Source organism: Callithrix jacchus, chromosome 13 (assembly GCF_049354715.1).
Source record: "Callithrix jacchus isolate 240 chromosome 13, calJac240_pri, whole genome shotgun sequence".
Classification (NCBI taxonomy): domain Eukaryota; kingdom Metazoa; phylum Chordata; class Mammalia; order Primates; family Cebidae; genus Callithrix; species Callithrix jacchus.
The window spans coordinates 106,359,902-106,383,048 of record NC_133514.1 but is presented as its reverse complement, the minus strand read 5'-3'; the positions used below and the strand labels follow the sequence as shown (position 1 = coordinate 106,383,048).

The 23,147-nt window shown below is 36.4% G+C and overlaps 1 protein-coding gene across 1 annotated transcript in view; it reads left to right on the top strand.

The window, feature by feature from the left end:
* Nucleotides 1-22,857, top strand: part of VPS4B (vacuolar protein sorting 4 homolog B) — a 30,446-nt gene extending 7,589 nt beyond the window's left edge. The window contains exons 2-11 of the mRNA XM_035271298.3: nucleotides 2,643-2,754; nucleotides 4,022-4,178; nucleotides 6,895-6,962; nucleotides 10,782-10,901; nucleotides 13,612-13,768; nucleotides 14,109-14,257; nucleotides 14,985-15,066; nucleotides 16,991-17,210; nucleotides 18,957-19,097; nucleotides 21,103-22,857. Coding sequence (XP_035127189.1) covers nucleotides 2,643-2,754; nucleotides 4,022-4,178; nucleotides 6,895-6,962; nucleotides 10,782-10,901; nucleotides 13,612-13,768; nucleotides 14,109-14,257; nucleotides 14,985-15,066; nucleotides 16,991-17,210; nucleotides 18,957-19,097; nucleotides 21,103-21,204 — 1,308 coding nt within the window. The 3' untranslated portion in view covers nucleotides 21,205-22,857. The remainder of the gene's footprint in view (nucleotides 1-2,642; nucleotides 2,755-4,021; nucleotides 4,179-6,894; nucleotides 6,963-10,781; nucleotides 10,902-13,611; nucleotides 13,769-14,108; nucleotides 14,258-14,984; nucleotides 15,067-16,990; nucleotides 17,211-18,956; nucleotides 19,098-21,102) is intronic.
* Nucleotides 22,858-23,147: the final 290 nt, after the last annotated feature.

The following is a 23,147-nucleotide window of genomic DNA, read 5'->3' as shown; positions in this document are numbered from 1 at the left end:
ACTTATTTCTAGGCCAGGCACGGGGCTCATGCAAATGATTGCAGCACTTTGGGAGGGCGAGGTGGGTGGATCACCTGGGGTCAGGAGTTTGAGACCAGCCTGGCCACATGGTGAAACCCCATTTCTACTAAAAATTCAAAAATTAGCCAGGTGTGGTGGTAGGCGCCTATAATCCCAGCTACTCGAGAGGATGAGGCAGGAGAATCACTTGAACCCGGAAGGCGGAGGTTGCAGTAAACCAAGATGGCGCCATTGCACTCCAGCCTGGGTGACAAGAGCAAGACTCTGTCTCAAAAAAAAAAAAAAAAAAAATTAAAGAGAAGAAAAGAAAAAATTTATTTCTGCTACGTGGCTTAACCACTAAGCCTTTGAGATGTATTTTTTTTCTTTTTTGAGACCGGATCCTCCCATTTACAGATCTCAGCTCAGCTATATCCAGTCTATGCTCACCTGCTCCAAAATGTAATATTTTTATACATAATTGGTTTTTGAGTTGTTTGAATGGTTTTCTGCTTATGTATTTATTTTTCAATATCTCTAACCATGATCACTTTAATTTTTTTTTTCCTGGGCACCTATTTCTGTTGAATAGTTTTACTACCTAAAGTTGGAATGTTTTAATAAATCATGCTCACTCTTTATTTGTATGTGTCTATGCATATTTTAAAAAATTAAAAATGATTTACTTTATTTTTTGTGATGGATTCTCACTCTGTCACCCAGCCTGGAGTACAGTGGCTCAGTCTCAGCTCACAAGCAATTCTCCTGCCTCAGCCTCCCGAGTAGCTGGGACTACAGGCACATGCCACTATGCCCAGCTACATTTTTGTATTTTAGTTGAGATGGGGTTTCACCGTGTTGCCCAGGCTGGTCACGAACTCCTGAGCTCAGGAAAATTTTAGTTTGAGAAAACTGTAGATTCACATACAGTTGTAAAAAATACAGAGAATCCAGCATTCTCTTTACCCATTTGCCTCCAGTGGTAGCATCTTGTAAAACTGGAACAATATCACAGCCAGGATATTGACATTGATATATTCCACAACTCTTACACTTTGCCAGTCTTGTCCTCATGTGTTTTTCTGTGTGTGGGTGCGGGTGTGTTTGTACAGTTTTATCGTGTAGTTTTGTGTTATCATGTGTGATTTGTTTTTTATCATGTGTAGATTTTGAGGGTTCTTTACGTATTCTAGATACTAGTTCTTTGTTACATATGTTTTGCTAGTATTTCTCCCAGTCTATAGATTGTCTTTTCATCCTTTAAAAGGATCTTTGAGAGAGCAAAAGTTTTGCCATAAGGTCCAGTTACCATTTTTTTTTCTTTTATATACTGTGCTTTTGATGTCAAATCTAAGAACTCTTTGCCAAGCCCCAGATCCTACGTTTTCCATGTTTTCTCTAGAAGTTTTAGCTGGGTGCAGTGGTTTGCACTTGTGGTCTTGCTGCTTGGGGAGGCTGATGCAAGATGATCACTTGAGCCCAGGAGTTTGAGGCTAGCTCAAGCAAGATAGTGAGATCGAATCCCTTCTCAACAAAATAAATAAGAATATAAATTTTATAGTTTAATATTTAATTCTGTGATTCATTTTTGAGTGAATTTCTGAAGTATTAAGTTTAAGTCAGGATTCTTTTAGGTGTATGCTTATGGATGTCTAGTTGCTCTAGCACCACTTCTTACTAAGACTGACTTGCTGCCATTGACTGGCTTTTTTCATCATTTTCAAAAATCTCTTGGCTTTATTAGTATGGATTTATTTCTGGGAGGTTTTAAAAAAATACTACAAAAGTAGTCCATGTTCCTTATGGATATTTTTTAGAAGATGTGAAAAAGTAGAAAATGAAAAATCAATGAAGTTTTATCAGAGATAAGCTCTGTTAAATTTCCTTCCATCTTTTTCCTGTGCTGCTTTTTTGCTGTTGTTTTAAATAAATTCATGCTACATATAAGAAGTTGTGTCCTGCTTTTTTTAAATGCCCATGTTAAACATTTTCCATGTTTTTACAAATATTTTTCAATGTTATTTTAGTGATCCTCTGATACTCTGTTTTGTGGCATCCTTTATGATTTAAGTTTGCAGGTTTTGTTTCTATTGCTTAAAAGACCTCTCTGTTTAATGTCTTTGCTCAGTGAACCTTCTAGTTAATTACTAAATTGAAATATATGAGTATTTTTTAGATTCTTGATATTTCATTGACCCATGGCTTCTGAAGGGATTTCACCCCCTTTACATTTCCACTATTGTTATATTTTTTAGATTAAAGCAGCATTTAATTTTTGAAAATTTCCCTAAATGCTTTAGTTTGAATTTTCAGATTATTCTGTTTCTTATTATTCCTAAATTTAACTTAGCTAGGTGAAAATTATGTGTGTGTAAATGTTAGTGATTGGTACTAAACTAATATTCAGTGGCATTTATTAATATAACAAATGTAATTTGCATCTTTTCAACATAATATAAAATACAATTGTGAATTAGAAAAATATGGTTTTTTTACAGTAGCTATTTTTGCTTATTTTTGTTTGTTTTCTTACAGCAAGCTTCTTAGGTTTTTTTAAAAAAAAAACTTCCAGTATGATTATTTACTTCAAATTTGTGTTTATGCTTTGATTTAAATGTAATTATTTTGCCTCCCTCAAACAGAAAGCGATTGATCTGGCTAGCAAAGCAGCGCAGGAAGACAAGGCTGGGAACTACGAAGAAGCCCTGCAGCTCTACCAACATGCTGTGCAGTATTTTCTCCATGTCGTTAAATGTGAGGCCATAGGTTATATTTTATTTAAAAACACAAGAAGAAAAAATTACTCTATTTCATATCTAACAATTTGAAAATTCCAACCTATCCATTTGTTTAAAAAAATTCCACTTTCTTTCTAGTGATGTTTAAATACTGAGACTTAGCTAGCAGATGTGGCAGCCATCATAGTTATTACTTCGTATACCTAAACGTCTTAAAATGTAGTGTAGCCAGTGGAAAATAGGTTGGGAGACATTTTATTTGTGTCTTTACAGATACATACTGCATGTTTATTATGTAGCAGGCACTGTTGTAGGCACTGGGGATACAATAAAAAAAAATGGATAAAAACCCCTGCCCTCATGGCTCTTAAATCTAATGCAGTTGGATAATTGAAGGTTTTCTTTCGAGCTTCTCCCGTTTGGTTTTGAAGTTTTACGTTAAAGTGAAACTAAGAATGACTCATAACCTGGAAGCTACGGGGCTCATCCCATCTATTGCATGTGTTGCCAAAGGTCGCTTTGAAACAGCTCTGACAGAGCCCTTTACATAGTAAAATTGTGATGTTGGTATTACAGACAATATATGGGATTTCCATCGATTAATACTGCTTTCCTTCTATTCATTTTTCTTATAATTGGGTTTGTATAAGACAAGCAACTTGGAACTATCTGCAAAAATGTAAGGGAAGTGTATGAAACCTTTGGAATATTAAAAATTTCCTATTATTTAACATTAACTTAAAATACTACCCTACTTTCTTGCTCAGATTGTGTTGTTTTGGTTTTTTGAGACAGTTTTGCTCTGTCACCAGGCTGGAGTACAGTGGCATGATACTGGCTCACTGCAACCTCTGCATCCTGGGTTCAAGCAATTCTCCTGCCTCAGCCTCCCAAGTAGCTGGGACTACAGGCATGCACTACTACACCCTGCTAACTTTTTTTTTTTAAGTAGAGACATGGTTTTACCATCTTGGCCAGGATGGTCTCAATCTCTTGACCTCATGATCCTCCCACCTCGGCCTCCCAGAGTGCTGGGATTACAGGTGTGAGTCACTGTGCCTGGCCTGAGATTGTTTTCTGACTCAGACTCACTGTAGGTGTCCAACCCTGCTGAGGGAGGGAGTAGAAAAGAGGTGTGATAATCATTGGCTACGATGAGTTAGAGGTGATCTTTTCTCCTTCTCCCAACATAGAATTTCCTTGTTTAAAAAATAATATGAGAGTTCCACTCTTTCTACATAGAATACTAATGGAGAAAAATCTCTCTCATTTCCCTTTAATAGATGAAGCACAGGGTGATAAAGCCAAGCAAAGTATCAGGGCAAAGTGTACAGAATATCTTGATAGAGCAGAAAAACTAAAGGAGTACCTGAAAAATAAAGAGAAGAAAGCGCAGAAGCCAGTGAAAGAGGGACAGCCTAGCCCAGCGGATGAGAAGGGGTATGTGTTTAAAATCGTTTCATTTTACTATACGTTTTAGCTTTCAATTTGTGAAATAAATTTCTTTTGGTTAAACCGGGTGTCAGTTTAATCTGGCTCATGGGCCAAAGCTGCCCAGCTGCCTGTTTTGGGGGTAAGTTTTATGAGGACACAGCCTTGTCCATTCTTTTGCATATCGTTGTCTACGGCTGATTTCATGCAATAACAACAAAGTTGCATGGTTGTGTGGAGACTGTATGGCCCTCGAAACCAAAAATATTTACTTGGTTGGTCCTTTACCAAAAAAAGTTTGCTGACCCCTAGTTTGCCAGGCTTAACGGATGATATTCCTCAAACAACCCTTCTTAACTGCTTGCTAGTAGTAGGGGAGAATGCTTGTAGGAATAGCACTCAGTGCTCTGGCCGTTAGCTAATATCGAAGTTTAAGATTATAGGAATGACCTGAGAGTTAAATCTGACCACATGGGAAAAATGGAAAGCAACTGCAACAATGTAAATTTCTTGCAGAAATCTTATGCAACATTTTTTGATGTGAATTTGCACTAGATATGCTTTATGTTGTCATTGTAAAGAAAACAACACAGCATAACTTATAAACATTAAAACCAATTTTTGGCATGTCTTCCTAGATGAGGGAATGTATCACTTCTAGATGCAGAATTTGTTTATTCAGTGCCTGACATATGCATGCCAAGTTTGTGCTCAGTACTGGGAATATATTCTAACCACATCCTCTGGCTTTTCTATTAATTGGTGCCAGTAGTTCCAGGTAACACACCCTTAAGAACATGAGACTTTGGGATGGAGTTACCTGGCCTGGTTGGGTTTGAAAGTGGCAAGATTCTGCTCAGCTTTAGAGGATGTGTTATTCATTGTTCATGGTACCCAGTGGTACAGGTTACTTAGATAATACCCTGTGGTCACAAGGAATGAAGTGCCTTTTAGGCAGTGCTTTGGGGCCCTTGTGACTGCTACCATGGACCATTTAGAAGGACATAAGGAATGTAAGAGCTAGCATTGATTTGCTGCTTCAAACTATGTGGCAGAGTTTGAAGGAAATTATAAGCTCAAGCTCAAGGTTTATATATCTGTTGAAGATGAAATCGGAGAACCAGGGAGTTCCTGTGACACCCTAAGAACATTTTATCTTCTTCACCTATAGCACTGACATAACAAAAATCAGATGATAGTCTGATCTTATGGATGGTTGAATTTCAACTTAGGGTTTCTTATATGAAAGTGAGGACATTAACTTTAAGACAGGGACTCTAAACATGAAATGAAAATATTGGGAAGAATTTAGTTGACCTTGACTGCCCGGGACCTCCAGTTCTCACTGAAACTCCCTGGCCAGCAGAAGCTTCTCTCTTCCCTTGTCCACAGAAGCTCTTCTGGTCTTGCTTGAAAACCCTGTAAGGATCTCTCCTGAGATGATTCCTGTACTGAATAGCAGTCTTCGTTACAAACAGTAGGACCCTCTTTGGCTAATGTAAGTGAAAAGGGATATATTACAGGGCATTACCTTATAGAAGAGTGGGGCCAGGGAATCAGACTTGGATCACTAGGAGAAATGCCCAGCAGTAGCAGGGCTATACCTACTTGTTACTGTCCTAAAAATGATATAAAGCCTTATTTTTGGCTTTATCACTTTTCTACTTAACATTGCATCAGGAACATCTTAAGTAAACTCTTTCTTTCTTTTTTTTTTTTTTTTTGAGACACTGTCGCCCAGGCTAGAGTGCAGTGGCACAATCTCTGCTCACTGCAACCTCTGCCTCCCAGGTTCAGGCAATTCTCCTGCCTCAGCCTCCCGAGCAGCTGGAACTTGAGGTGTGCCCCATCATGCCCAGCTAATTTTTGTATTTTTACTGGAGATGGGGTTTCACCATATTGGCCAGGCTGGTCTCAAACTCCTGACCTCATGATCCACCTGCCTCGGCCTCCCAAAGTGCTGGGATTACAGGCGTGAGCCACCACACCTGGCCCCAATAAACTATTTCTACATCACTTTTAAATGTTGCAGTGTATCCTGTCATATGCTAGTCCCTATAATTAAATATAAGTTACTTCTCTTTTTCTTCTTTTGCAAACAGTGTGAGTGTGATTATCCTTATGGTCAAATCTTTGAACTTGTTTAAAATTATCTCCTCAAGATAAATTCCTAGATATGAAATGCCTTGATTGACCTATACTTGTTCTTTGGGTTGAGTTCATTGTCAGTTTCCTCTATCCTTAAGGATAGAGGTTCTTAAGAACCCCCAGACTAAGGGTTGTGGACCTTTGTACCTTAGACAATTAGTGGTTCAGATTTTTTTCCTCCTAATATGACTTCTTGTTCTAATTTATATCTTGCCCAGTCCTGATGTTTTTACTGTTTGTCGTTTGCAACTCTCCTGTAATTCATCTTGAATCCTTCATGGCGTGATGTGTGGGGCATGCATTTATGAATTAGTGCATACCTAAATATGTCACGGGAATTTGGAGCTAGTTCCTGACTTCATTTTGGTCTTTTTGTCCCTTTCCTATACATGATTCTCTATTGATGATAATGTGCCTGCTTCCTTTTTATTTACTACATTCTTTAAGTAAGCATAATTTTTCATGTAAATGTCTAATTTTGCCACTTAAATTACAAATATTTCAGGTTAATTTTTCCTTCATTTTTGCCTTGATAGCAATGAGTGATCATTTGAATATATTAAATTCTTTTTATTAGGAATGACAGTGATGGGGAAGGAGAATCTGATGATCCTGAAAAAAAGAAACTACAGAATCAACTTCAAGGTTGCTTTGGATTTCATTTTTAAATCTACTATCCTATTTAAAATACTCAAAGTAAATTGTCTATATGAATGGTTTTGTTCTCCCTCTATATTGAAATGAGGTTCAAGAACTGGCTTTGGTTCCCAGTAGTCCTGTGCTGCTTTTGTTCAGTGTTTTCCTAGGGTTTGCCCTCTAGCATCATGGTTTGGTCATTTTTCTATAGTAAACGCTTTGTTGGCTTTATATCTGCCTTTAAAAGGCTCTCAGTCAACTTGCTGTTTCATGTTGTTTATTTGCCCCCGTTTAGAGAAGGTAATGTTTATACTATTAGCACACTACAAAATTTGATGGTATTAAAATTTACTACTGTGAGGGGAGCGGAAGAAGTTAGGACTTCCACGTGGCTTTTATTGCCATTGCTGTAGCTCATTAATTGATGGTTTATTTTCTTACCTGCTCTTCTTCATCTGCTTTTCAGTGCTCTGTTTACATTTAAGTCTTTAAGCTTTCTGTGTTTACTTTCCACACCTGTAAAGCCCTTTCATTCTGTTCTCTATAGCATAGTGGCATAATGGAGAGGACATAGGTTTTTGACTCCATTTAGATCTTGATTCTGTTCAAGGGTCTGCCACTAGATACTTTCTAATTGTGGGCAAATGACTGAACCTCTCCGAGTCAGAGTCCCCCATCTCTAAAACAAAAATGAGCAATAGCTTCCTTTCAGGGTTTTAAGATGAACGACAGTGTAAAAACTACCTGATGAAGTCTAGGGACTCAATAAATGGTAGCTCTGTTTATCTAAAAAGGCATCTGTTTGTTGGCTGGCTTCATCAATTGCTGAGATTTAATTATTTTTAAAAATAAATTAGTAATTTTTCGGATTGAAGTTTTTGCTTACCCATTGGTAGTATGTGTTCTGTTCATTTGAATCTTACCAAATAGAATGCATAACTGGGAAGAATTTCCATTATGTAGGTTCAGCCTTGGTTACTGAATAGTGAAAATACCTACCTTAGCCAAACTTTTAGCCTTGCTGTACTAGTGTCTTCCTTTTGGTAGTATTTTTGTCTTGCTTACCCTACTGGGATGTATAGGAAAACACTGTAAAGATAATATGTTGACTGCAGACTAGGTAAGGAGGTTAGAGAACGTCTTTAGATGCCAAGAACTTCAGGGGTAGAGTCCAACGGCAAAAACTTGAGTTTACATTGTTGTGTCCCCACCACCTGAAACTGCTGGCACACACTGCACACTCAATTGGCATTTATTGGGTAACATAGTGGTCTGTGCCAAGCAGCCTTATTCCAGTTGTAAAGCAAGACACTTTGCTCTATTTTGGTTTTGCTTCCTTTCCCCTACCTGCCCCAGGTAAAAATCAGTTGTATATCTTTAATTTTGAAAAAGATAAAAATATTTTTTCTTTTTCTCCTGACACAGGGTCTTGCCCTGTTGCCCAGCTGGAGTGCAGTGGTGCAGTCACGGCTCACTGCAGTCTCAACCTCCTGGGCACAAGGGATTCTCCCACCTCAGCCCATTGAGTGGCTGGGCACACAGGTGCACACCACTATGCTGACTAATTTTTTTTTTTTTTTTTAAGAGATGGGGTTTTACCATGTTGCCCGGGCTGCTCTCGAACTCCTGAGCTTAAGTGATTCACCTGCTTCAGCCTCCCAAAGTGCTGGGATTACAATTGTGAGCCACCGCACTTGGCCAATGCAACCAATTTTTAGTAGGGATTTCTCTAAATTCCCTCTCAGTTATGATAAGAGCCAAAAATGCAAATAAATAAATAAAAATACTTAAAACATTTTAATGAGGAAATGTATTTAGAATTTTGGGATGAAATAGAATATGAAAGGAGTCCTAGCCTTTATTTTATTTTATTTTATTTTATTTATTTATTTATTTGTTTATTTTTATTTTTTTATTTTTTTGAGGTGATGTTTCACTCTTGTAGCCCAGGCTGAAGTGCAGTGGTGCAATCTCAGCTCACTGCAACCTCTGCCTTGTGGGCTCAAGTGATTCTCCTGCCTCAGCCTCCCAAGTAGCTGGATTACAGGCATGTGTAACCACAGTGGGCTAATTTTTGTACTTTTAGTAGGGACAGGGTTTTACCATGTTGGCCAGGCTGGTCTCCAGTTCCTGACCTCAGGTGATCCACCTGCCTTGGCCTCCCAAAGTGCTGGGATTACACAGGTATGAGCCACCGTGTACTGCCAGCCTTTTATATTTAAATACCCTTTTTTTACCCCTATTTTTTAATTTAATGATTTGCTGCTGGATTTCATACTATTATATCTTTTTTGAATTTTTCCTCTTTTTTTGAACAGCATTTTTAATCTTTTACTTTCATTTTAGATTATGATATTGTGTATATTTGTTAAAATTAAAAATCAGTTTGTGATTTGAGTTTTCTGTTAGCTAATTTTATTCAGTGGATTTTTTGTGATTAAATAATATACTAGTATAATAATTAGTATAGTCAAAGTCTGGATACATTTATATCATTGGAAGGACATTCCATTTGTTTTGTTTGCATTTTTCAGTAATCCCATCCCCGATTTATGAAAACCATGTCTAGTATGAGATTGTTTATCAGTAAACATTCCAAAGTCAACTTTTAACTTAAAAATATTAGTTACGTATGACAACAATTCATGACACATTTTAAATTTGTGGCGGAAATCTTGAGTTAGCCAGATGGTGTGCATATGTGAAGTAAGTTTACTTTTGTTTAACTGACACAAAATCCTAGGATTACTAATCTTAATGAAGCCTAAAAAAGACAAAGTGAATTTACTTTTTTCTTATTTTTTAGTAGTCTGAACTTTTGGAATACAAAATGTTTGTGGTTTTATTTGATTTTAATCTAGTAGGTAAAGATTTTCATAATTTAGGGAAGGAAGTTGCTGAGTCTTAGAACAACAGATTATCTTTCCTAACAAGAAGAAACAATCAGTAGAACTGATTTCATATAGCAATAGATTGTATAAGCGGTGATGTTTTGTTATACTTAAGACAACTAGATGTCACCTTAGAACAGGCTGCTTCATAGTTTATAGTGGAATCATTTCCATATTCTAGAAAATTATCCTTCTTGGACTTTTCCTGCAACAATTGCTGTGGCTTTTGAATATACTACATTCAGAAGCTAAATCTTCCCTGTAAGGTAACTTTGTTAAATAACAAAAATTGTAAATAAATCTTTTTAGAAGCCAAATAGAAACTCTGACAAATTGTAGGCAAGTATTGCAAATCTAAAGGGTTATACTTTCTCTCTTTCCCATCATCTGCTTCCATTCTTCCCTTAACCTCTCTCCGTTTTCTTCTCCCTTCTGTCTGTCTGCCTATCTTGAGTTAAATTTCTTAAGCATATTTTTTTTCAGTGGTTGAGAGGATTAGATGACCTTTTCTTTTGGTTAACAGGAGAAATGGTAGAACAAGTACTTTTGATACTCCAAATTCAGCGTATTCAAATATAACCACCTTATGGAACGTTTGGTGCTTTTCACAACCCTCTAATATTCATTATGTTATTTGATTTTTGCACCAACCTATCTAAGTAGTTTGCACAAATGGTATTATTTTCATTTCATAAATAAGGAAGCTGCAACAGAAGGGTAAAACATGCCCCAGGTTATCTAGCCCTCCACCTGATTGCCAGTCCTACTGACTGCTCCTAACACCTGCTTCCTCCTCACACTATTTCCAAAAGGTGGTTAGTCCATAAACCTTTCCCAGACAATTTTATAATGCATTTCTTTAACATCATTATTTCATGTTGTCTTCTAACCTTGGTGAAATATTCTTTCTTAATTTAAAGATAACAATTTTTTGTAGGTGCCATTGTTATAGAACGACCAAATGTGAAATGGAGTGACGTTGCTGGACTTGAAGGAGCCAAAGAAGCACTTAAAGAAGCTGTGATACTGCCTATTAAATTTCCTCATCTTTTTACAGGTGAGATAACTTTCAAATAATTTTATTTCATGATTTTTTAAAAGTTCATTGATGACTGAGTTGAAACATTGTCATTCTTGTCACTAATGAATTATCTTAAATAAATTGTGACTGTTAAAAGGTGGTGATACATCTTTACACAAAGATGTTTTATTTCTTATGCATATCCATATTTGCAGCGTATATATATTGTAAAACAACCTAGATGTCAACCAGTAGGTTAATTCACCAACATGCAGTGGAAAACTGTGTACTCAGTAAAACAGAATGTATACATTAATAAATTGAAATCTGCATTGTATTTTATTGAAGAATGTCCACATCCATTAGAAAGATCAAAAAGCAAGTTATAACCTGTATAGTATGATTCCATTTTTGTTAAATGTGTATGCCGAGAGGTAAGTATAGATGGGTGGACATAGAAATACTAATGTATGCCTAGGAACAAGATTATAGAAAATTTTTACTTTTGACTTTCATCTGAATTTTTTGCAATGGTTACATATTAATTTTTAAAGAGTATTTCCATTTCTTGAAAAGAGGAATAAGAATCACTTAACAGTTTCAGAAGAAGTGCATATCCTCTAGTAGCAAGAGGACATTTCATTATCACTATGAAGAGAATATTGCTGACCTACCATCTGGAGAAACTTACAAGTTCTCGTTCCAGCAGTAATTGATATGCCTGTGCTGAACCATTCCTTTATATTATCCTTTGTCTGACTGATAGCCTGTGTCTGTAATAAGGCCATATCCACAATCTGACAGTCAGACAGAGGTTTTTCTTTTTGTAAACGTGTTGGTTATGTCAGCAGCAAATCTGTAATGTTGGCCTCAGACTGAACAGTCCAGACAGTCATATTGTATAGAGCAGTGATGAAGAGCGACAAGCTTATAGGCCATGCACTGTCTACCTAGCTTCAAGGTGCAGTTTACAACCTAACTTCAGGAATATGAAACTAACAGCGTAAAAGTTGACATCGTAATCCTATAAAAACACAAAAATATGGTTGAACCCACGGTGTATTACTTGTACCAGTTTTTCTCAAATGAGTCATTTATGTATCATCTTCATGAGTTTTTCCATGTATGTGTACCATTACTAATTTTTAATGTTTTTCTTTGCTTAATTTTTAGGACAGCATTTTTATTAGAGTATAGCATAAATACACAGAGACATGCAGGAGCCCCTGGAAGTTGGGGTTCCCTAATTATCACAAAGCAAGCATGCCAGTGTCATCAAGCAGATCCAGAAATAACAGCACTGCCAGGGACCCAGCAGGTGCCTTCTGCCTCATTCCTCCCCAGAGGTCATCTCTCTCCCGACTTCTAACACCAGAGATTATTTTGCCTGTATTGGAACTTGAAATCATCTCACATATTTTTACTTAGTGACGTTACTGAACAGACTGCTTTGTGCCTATTATAAGTGGGAAAAAAAGTTTTTCTAATATACTCTTTATAATTATTTAAATAAAAAGTATATACCACCTAAAAGTGTTTCATGTTATACCAGTGGTATATGTACCACACTCAGAACACTGGTAAATATAAATGTTTAAAATAGGAAAATGAAATTCAAGTAATAGTTGCTTTCATAACAGTAAGTGAACAGTATTAGTCATCTGCATATCATTCTTTTGCAGATACTGTGTACACATCCATAGTTCGTACCTAGCAGGATTTGTTTGTCTTTTGTTTGTTTGAGATGGAGTTTTGCTCTTGTTGCCCAGGCTAGAGTGCAGTGGCACAGTCTTGGCTCACTGCAACTTCTGCCTCCCAGGTTCAAGCGGTTCTCCTGCCTCAGCCTCCCAGGTAGCTGGGATTACAGGCATCCGCCACCACACCGGCTAATTTTTTTATTTTCAGTAGAGACAGGGTTTCACCACATTGGCCAGGCTGGTTCCAAGCTCCTGACCTTGTGATCTCCCCACCTCAGCCTCCCAAAGTGCTGGGATTACAGATGTGAGTCACTGCGCCTGGCTGCAGTTTTTTAAATGTGTGTTTGATAGTTTACTGCCAGCTGTAACCCAGACTGTTTTATTTTAGGTAGGATTATCATTGCTCATTAGCAAAATTGAGGCACAAAGAGTTGATGTATTTGCTGGTTATATTTTGGCAAAACTAGGATTTAAGATAGTATTACCTTACTGTTACCCAACCATGAAACTGCTACCTATAACGTTAACCTGTGCTTTCCTTTGGAATCAATTTAGCAGAAACTTACAAGTTATCCATACTTTGTTAGGTTCACTCTTCCCAAGGGCATAAATATTGAAAGAAAATCTCTTCTGGCTGCCCATTTTTTATGGATATAGTTTTTGTACAGTATTTCTGGTATCAAGCCGTGCACACAGTAGGTGATCAGAAAGTACCTTTTAACTGAACTCTTTTCCCCCACTAGACTCCATGCAGGGCAGAAGTCCTTTTGCCTGTGCACATGCCATGCTTTTGATACATATTGGTTGAATAAATAAGTGAGCAAACAAATGTACTTCCTGTTAGAAGGCTTATGTTATGTAAGTATAGTTTTGATAAAGTAGTCACTGGAAGAAACAAAATATACGATTTATTTTTTAAGTATTGTTTTAATTCTTATAGCTTTAGAGTGAAAATCTTTTCAGAGTATTCTTCAGTATTCATGATGTCAGAGGTAACTGCAATTAAGTGTTGAAATTCTCATGCTGTTTTTTCCAAATGTAAATTTTAGGCAAGAGAACACCTTGGAGGGGAATCCTATTATTTGGGCCACCTGGAACAGGAAAGTCCTACTTAGCCAAAGCTGTAGCAACAGAAGCCAACAACTCAACATTTTTTTCGATATCTTCCTCTGATCTTGTTTCTAAGTGGCTAGGAGAAAGTGAAAAGTAAGTCGTAAATCAGTTTTTCAAAGGTTTTTCTTTGCCTGTAATCGCTGTGTCAGTCCTTAATAGATTTCTTACATTATTCATGAATATTCAGAGAAGTGACGTAATATAGGTACTCCTCTGTCAAATCAGTCTCTAATCTGGACTTCATTTTGTGGGAAAAGATAGCATATATGTACAACCTACTAAATCATAAAGTAAATTATCCAGTTGTAGCACTCTTATTTTCTGTACCTGAAACATGATTAGCCTTTTTAATCTATGGAGTTCTTGTAATATTAGTATATTGTTTTGATCTTTTACTATTTTTTAGAGACTTAAACTTTGTATTTATTTTTAGACTGGTTAAGAATTTATTCCAACTTGCCAGAGAGAACAAGCCCTCTATTATCTTCATTGATGAAATTGATTCTCTGTGTGGATCAAGAAGTGAAAATGAAAGTGAAGCTGCACGTAGAATTAAGACGGAGTTCCTAGTGCAAATGCAAGGTAGTGTTTCTGATTTTGTTTGTTTGTTTGTTTTTCCTCGAGACAGAGTCTCACTCTGTCTGCTATCCAGGCTGGAGTGCAGTGGTGCAATCTCTGCTCACTGCCACCTCTGCCTCCTGGGTTCAAGTTGTTCTCCTGCCTCAGTCCCCGTAATAGCTGGGATTATGGGGGCACGCACCATCATGCCCTGCTAATTTAATGTTACTGATTTTTTAAAGTCATTTTGTAAATTTTATAACAATGAAAACTTCATGGAGAATTTCTCCATTCTAACAAACTGTTTCATTTTGCCATGTTTCATTCTGATTGCCTTCCATATGCATATGTAATTTTTACCCAGTTGTAATTATCTTGTAGGACTCACTGACATAAATAATAAAGAGATTTAATATATTCATTAATAATGTACAAGGAACAACATCAGTAAAATCTATATGTAGACTTCAAATGAAATCTTTCAAGAAATATTTTGAAATGAATGTTAATAGTATTTGTCCACAATCTAGGAGATTTGATTCTTACATTTGCATCATATTGCATCACAATATATTTGGATTATATTGCTGTAAGGTGATATTTGATCAAATAGTTTTTTTTTTCCAAAGACAAACTCTCAAGATGAGGTACTTTAATGGCAAAGCACCACATTTTTTAACAGAATATATGTAAGAGGTTTAAAGAACACCAAAATAACAAATTAACTAAAGCATAACCTATTTTAATGCAGGGGTTGGTGTAGACAATGATGGAATTTTGGTTCTGGGAGCTACAAATATACCCTGGGTTCTGGATTCTGCCATTAGGCGAAGGTAGGATAATATAGTAAATATCTTATTTCTCACTGCAGATGTAACAAGTAGATAATTATCTTTGTCTTGTGATGGGGCATTCTAACAGCCTTTCAAAATATTTGTAATGTGCTCTAACCCTGTTGCTCCCCTACTTTGAGGGGGAAAAGGGTGGTCATTTGCTTGTTTCCCTACTTTATCAAAGATAGCAAGATTTCAACATACTTCAGTCTTTCATATTAGAAAATATATTACCTAATACTTGCCTTTTGTTCTGATTAAGCTTGGTGGGTACTGGTACTTTAGAAATTTACAAACATAGTTTGATAATTCAGTAAAAACCATTCATATAAAATTTAAGCAAAATGGCAATTCTCTAAGTCAAAATAAGATAACCAGGTAAGATGTTTTTGTTTTTGTTTTTACGGGGTCTCGCTCTGTTGCCAGGCTGGTGTGCAGTGGCACGATCTTGGCTCAGTGCAACCTCTGCCTCCTGGGTTCAAGTGCTTCTCCTGCTTCAGCCTCCCGGGTAGGGACTACAAGCACACACCACCACACCCAACTAATTTTTGTATTTTTAGTAGAAGATGGGGTTTCACCATGTTGGCCATGATGGTCTTTATCTCTTGACCTTGTGATCTACCCACCTTGGCCTCCCAAAATCCTGGGATTACAGGTGTGAGCCACTGTACCTACCAAGATTTTTTTTTTTAGTAAAAAATTTAGGTCAGGCCAGGCACTGTGGCTCACACCTGTAATCCCAGCACTTTGGGAGGCTGAGGCAGGCGGATTGCCCGAGCTCAGGAATTTGAAACCACCCTGGGCAACATGGTGAAACTCCGTGTCTATTAAAATACAAAAAAATGACCTGGGCATAGTGGCGCATACCTGTAGTCCCAGCTACTTGGGAAGCTGAGGCGGGAGAATTGCTTGAGCGCAGGAGGCGGAGGTTACAGTGAGCCAAGATTGTGCCACTGCACTCCAGCTTGGGCAACAGAGTGAGAGTCTCAAAAAAAAAGAAAGAATATATATATATACACGTACACACACACACACACACACACACATATATATACACATATATATATGATTTCAGCTCTAGGAAAGGTATATGGACTCTTTTTCACGCTTCACAATTCCTTATTACATTCATTTATTTTTTGTGGTAAAAATTAGCACTTCAGTTTTTGCCACTTTTATCCCATTCAGTTGATGATTTGCCAGCTGCTAGCTTACCATTCAGTACCAAGAAAGGAAAGTCTGTGTTTAAAAAATGGCCTTATTCTGCACCCATCTCTAGAGACAATGGAAACTAAATTCTTTTATTGCCACAGAGAGTAACCTGGAGGAAAAACAACCTGTTGGGACCACTTAAATGATCCCTCATCCCTGCTTCTCTATCTCCAAATACTGAAATTCTAAGAAGGCAAGCAAAATTACTGTTAATGAAACGTAGTGTTTATTCTTTATAATATAGGATTGTTTGTTCTGGATGTGTTCATTCAAATCGACATTTTGTGTAATAAATATATATCCTATGAGATTGTGAGTTAATTATATTTTGAATGTAGAGAATTGCTGTGTTATCTCTACTCCTATTTTATATTGTTAATCATTAGTCCCTCGATCAAGAATTCAGAGTACAATTTTGCGGGAAACTGTAATCCTGTAGGACATGTCTTTTTATTTCCTGAATTCCAGATATATGAACACTGTGGGCAGAATAACCCAAAAATCATGTAAAAAAGACTCAACCACTCCAAACTGACTTCCAGGCTATTTTGATTTTCTTTGTTTTTAATGTGTTCTGGATTCTCTCCCCTTACCCAACCTCAACATATATATTTAACTTTGGCACATAATAGGCCCACTTAATATCTGTTTCTTCTTGCAAATATCCTGATTTTCAATTAAAATATGTTCTTAATGTAATTTCTCTTTCAAGATTTGAGAAACGAATTTATATTCCTTTGCCTGAACCCCACGCCCGAGCAGCAATGTTTAAACTGCACCTGGGGACCACTCAGAACAGTCTGACAGAAGCAGACTTTCGGGAACTCGGGAAGAAAACAGATGGATATTCAGGGGCAGATATAAGTATCATTGTACGTGATGCACTTATGCAGCCTGTTAGAAAAGTACAGTCAGCTACTCATTTTAAAAAGGTAAGTCGCTTTTAATAATATGACTAAGTCACATATATGTGTTTATCATCTACTACAATAAGATTTTTTAAGTTACAAGCTTGAATTAAAATCTGAATATGAAGTCTGGCACCATTTACTTGTTGTACCTCCTTGAGCAAATTCTGTTACTTCTTTAAGGCTCCTTTTTATCATCTCTAAGATGGGGGTGATAATGCTACTTTGAAGTCCTTTCTGATAATGAAGTGATACAATACTCATCCACCCTTCTTCAGCCATTTAATTACCGAAATACGGTTAAGTTTATGCCACAGCCATTATGTTTTCTCTTAAATTCTCTTTGCCATTTAGAAACTATACATGTATGGGAACTCAGTCCTTTCCTACTCAGACTTTATCACTTAGTTCTGCATATTACTGCCAGGAGGAGCTCACATGACGCTGAAGCCAGGTCCTTGTTAGTGGGATGATGGTGACACAGCCAGATGAGTTTCATCTCTGTGGCTGGGGATCACCAGCTGCAGCAGATCTTTCTGCAGCTCCATCCTTTACTCCTTTTAAAGCTGATTATTTCAATTAACAAGAACAAGGTTCCCTGTTTATTTTTTACATTTACTAGTATTTTATGTCTAAAATATTAATCTGGGCTCGGAGGTAGATCAGAAAGTAGAGCAGTCAAAAAAGACAAAAATCCCTAACCTCATGCAGCTAAAATTTAGCAAGTAAAGACAGTAAAATACACCTACTAAGGTGAGAGCCTGTATTTCTTCATACCTACACCAATTCTGAGATAATATTTAAAGTCAATCATTGTGAAACAGATACAAGTTGATGCAGACTTATTGCCATCTAAATGTTTGCATGTGACTATGTCACAAAGATTCTTTTTCTAGATATTGTTAAAACTTATAAATAAGTTCTGCATGATAAAATGGCATTGATTCTGCATTAGCATATTATTTTGTACTTAGATTTGAGAGCATTTTTGTTGAAAGAGACAGATTTAGTAGTTTCATACTAAAGTTCCAAATATTACAGAAGTTTCTCAGTTATAGAAAAACTTCTGAGAATTTTTTATATATCTATTTTTGGTCTCTAACATTACCACCACTTACTAAGCACTAGAGGGGAAAAAGAGAAAGCTTAGCCACAGTTAATGATTTCTTTTTTTTTTTTTAACTCATCTTCTGTGATCAAGTAAGTAGTTTATTGTAGGAAATTTCAAAACATAGAAAAGCATCGGGAAAAGAACTAAAAGTGGCCTGGTGTGGTGGCTCACGCATGTAGTCCGAGCACTTTGGGAGGCCAAGGCAGGCAGATCATGAGGTCAGGAGATCAAGACCATCCTGGCCAACACGGTGAAACCTTGTCTTTCCTAAAAATACAAAAAAATTAGCTGGGTGTGGTGGCACGTGCCTGTAATCCCAGCTACTCGGGAGGCTGAGGCATGAGAATCACTTAAACCCAGGAAGTGGAAGTTGTAGTGGGCAGAGGTTGCAGTGAGCCGAGATTGTGCCACTGCACTCCAGCCTAGGTGACAGAGTGAGACTCCCTCTCAAAATAAAAACAAAAAACTAAAAGCAACCAAAATCTATCCCTTTACCCAGGGATAACTACTTTTTGTTGTATATTCTTAACGTTTTTTCAGAAAGTAAACATTCTAATAAAACATACAAGACTATTATACATTTTAACTTTCCTGCTAATGGATTAAATCTTAATGTTCAATTTGTTTAAATAAATATTTCAGATTACTGTTTATTTCAGGTTCGCGGACCTTCCCGAGCTGATCCTAACTATATGGTGGATGATCTGCTAACACCTTGCTCTCCAGGTGACCCTGGTGCCATTGAAATGACATGGATGGATGTTCCTGGAGATAAACTTTTGGAGCCAGTTGTTTCTATGGTTTGAAATTTTGTTTGTTTTTAAGAAAATTTTTAAAACATTATACTTTATAATTTTCAGTTATTTAAGATTTGCTGGAAAATCTTAGTATAAACAGGTGTATTTTACTTTATACTGCCGACTCACATTAAAAATGATAAAGTTAATTGAAATCAAAATATAAAAAATAATTATTTTTAGGCGATTTTCTTGGGCTTTGAGGAAACTTGAAGTGAAAAAGCTATTTTTTAAAGCACAAGTTTCTGACTTTACAGGTCTTATGGCTAGAATATCTCCACAATGCTCATACATAGTAAAATTATTGTCAACACCTAACTAAAAAGTAGGATTTGTGAATTTTTTTCCCTGCATCTCAGATTTTTAAAAATAACCAGAAATTGTCTGTAATCCCAGCACATTGGGAAGCCAAGGCAGGAGGATCACTTGAGGCCAGGAGTTTGAAACCAGCCTGGCCAATATAGTGAAATGCTATCTCTACTAAAAATACAAAAATTAGCTGAGCAGGGTGGTGCACACCTGCAACCTCAGCTACTCGGCTGAGGCAGGAGAATCACATGAACCAGGCAGGCAGAGCTTGCAGTGAGCCGAGATCGTGTGTCTGCACTCCAGCCTGGGCAACAAAGACTTTGTCTTAAAAAAAACAAAACAAATACTAATGCTTGTATCATCATATTTATAGTGTTTTCTGTTTTACTTCTCAAAGTTCCATAGAAAGTTTAAACAATGTAGTTTTTTAAAATTTTAACTGAATTTAAATAGAATTTTTATTTTTTAAAATTAGTTATATAATTTATATTGGAGGAATTAAAATAATTTACAAGACTTATTTTGTAAGGCATATTATTTTTAGGGAACTTGGGGTGATTGAAAAGTACTTTTCTTATGAAGAACATCTTAGTTCAAAATTTTCTGTCAGTTTCAGACCTTCAAAGACTTTTAATGGCGAGTTTAAGAGTAACTTCGAGAGGAGAAACTTTTACATGCTATATAGACATACATGTAAATGTCCACACGCCCATATTTTGCGTGTGAACTAACCATAATGCTTATCTGAGAAGTTACTCAGAAACCCCTTTTGTTTTAGTCCTTGGTGTATTATTTTTTATTTTTTGTACTTTGTTCAGCTTTGAGTAGTTTTTAGTAACTTATGGTCCTTTTTATTATTTTTCATATCCTTTTACAGGAGTCTTGGCTTAGATGTTAATTTTTTAATGAATCTCTGATATTAGCTTATTTCCCTAACCATTTTGATCTTAATTGTAACTATTTTAAAATTCTAGTTAGTTGATTTTTCATAAAATGGCACTCTGCTTCACTTAAGTATAAGTGAATGATATTTTCCTTTTGAATTATACTTACTTGGAAAACTGATCTCTTCTTTAAGAAAAAGAGATAAGGCCAGAAATTAGATCATGAACATAGTTTGGAGGTTTTATCCTCAGACTAAGAAGACTGTCCTTCTGATAGGTAATGTTTGGATCAGTTCAAGGGAAGAAAGTGTTAAGTTTCTACACAAAGGAATACCATGGTCAAAGATCATGGAAGATCTTTGAAAGAATGGGTAAAGGTGCAGTGGCTCACGCCTGTAATCCCAGCACTTTGTGAGGCCAAGGTGGGTGGATCACCTGAGGTCAGGAGTTCAAGACCAGCCTGACCAACATAGCAAAACCCCATCTCTACTAAAAATATAAAAATTAGCTGGGTGTGGTGGCAGGTGCCTGTAGTCCCAGCTACTTGGGAGGCTGAAGCAGGAGAATCACTTGAACCTGGGAAGCAGAGATTGCAGTGATCTGAGATAATGCCGCTGCACTCCAGCCTGGGCAACAGAGTGAGACTCCGACTCAGAAAGAACAAGAAGTTTATTGTCAGGATCTTATGGCACACTGCAAATATTCATATTTAAACTTATGTTAAAGTTTGTAACAATGACAATATGATGGTTTTTTATTTTGTTAAATCTATTATTAATATCTTCCCCCGCCCCACCCTTCTTTTTCCCTGACAGTCGGATATGTTGCGGTCACTATCTAACACAAAACCTACAGTCAATGAACACGACTTGTTGAAATTAAAGAAGTTTACAGAAGATTTTGGTCAAGAAGGCTAAACCAAAGACAAGGAAGATACTTAACATATGTATTCTTTCTTTCATAGATATTTTTGTCTATTTGAATCACATTCAGATTGTTTCCAGTAAAACTCTTTTACCACAGGGAAATACACATCTCACTTCAGAGTTCCATTAGGTTTTATATTGTATTTTTCCTCCATTACTTATTAAATACTCCTATTAACAAAAGGTACAAAGTAACAGGTTATGAGGCAATGAGCGATATATGAATGGCAAAAAATAGAAATTACCCAGTAAAAAGAATGTCAGAAATTGATTGACATACAAATACTTAGAATTTTTATGTATGGTGGTCTTTGCAAAGAGCATTTATCTTTTTTTAATTAAAATTATATAGGGTTTATTTTATATTTTCAAAACAATTCTTAAACTTCTTATCAATGTAAAATTTGTTTACTTTATTAAAAAATTACAAATGGTAGAATCTTCATTCTCAGGGATGGGCAATAAACAGCAAGGAGCACTGTGATTGGGTTTGGAAGATTTTGAATTATAGACAGTGCTCTTACTGGTTTTTAATAAGTTGTTATTTTTTTCTGTGTAGATTTAAATCATTTCTTTAAAAGCAGTAAGCTTTGGCTGGGTGTGATGGCTCACACCTATAATCCCAGAGCTTTGGGAGGCCGAGGCGGGTGAATCACCTGAGGTCAGGAGTTCAAGACCAGTCTGGCCAACATGGTGAAATCCCGTCTCTACTAAAAATACAAAAATTAGTCAGGCATGATGGCGGGCGCCTGTAATCCCAGCTACTCGGGAGGCTGAGGCAAGAGAATCACTTGAACCGGGCGGTGAGGGTTGCAGTGAGCCGAGATCTTGCCATTGCACTCCAGCCTGGGTGACTGAGTGAAACTCCATCTCAAAAAAAAAAAAAAAAATAGTAAGCTTTTATATTTAATTAAATGATACCTTTCACTGTGCAATCTCAAGAGGAGGATTTTCTAAATTAGACATTGTCTTTACCTTACTGAAGAAAATTGTCTACTTCAGTGTCTTTTTGTAGCAAGATTGACCAAAACAGGTGGTAAGTTTGTAATTTTTAACTGTCATGAAATACTGTATTGCACACCTTTGCTAATAAGGAAATGGCCTCCCTTTGGATTATGGGAAGTTTCTTGTCTGTGATATGGGGTGTCTGTGTATATATATGTATATTTCTTTTTTAATACAGAATAACAATCTAGAGTCTTGTCCTTCACCTTTTAAGTTCAGGAAACAGCTTGTCCTGACTACACATAGTTATCATTGTAATGCTTTATGAAGCTTTAGAAATGAGCTCATGACTCATTAAAAAATAATAAACATGATATTATTTTAATATCTTCAAATAAATAATCTGAGGATGTGTGTTTCACACTGTAGCATCAGCGCTAAGTTGTGCCTTGTAGATTTGCATTGGCTATACAAGCAAAAGACTATTAAGTTAGAATGAAGTAGATTCCTTAATTACTATGAAATTCTATCTTGCAGATGCTATAGAATAACTTGCATTTTAAAGTGTATTTGCACATTTTACATATGCTATGTGGTTGCCTTTGGGTTTTCTGTACAGATTGTTTTTGTTATTAAATGGAAAAGGCCTGAATTATGCTCTTCTTATGTGAAGTAAATTGATATAACCTATTGGCTATATTCTGTGTATTATTCTTTATTTTGGGACTGTCTGTGTAAAAGAAAATAATACCTAAATTGGTTAGATACAAAGAAATCATTAAAATTAATGTATACATGAAAATTCTGTTTTTCAACAATTTTATGTGAGGGTTGAGAACTAACTTGACAGACTAACACTGAATTCTTTGTGGATAAGAGACTTTATACATCTTACCTGTTTATCAGCCTCAGAATTACACAGTATTGCTGTGTGTTCTTTATGGACAGATACTCAAAGGAACCCAAATGGGCATGTTCTATTTCTCTGG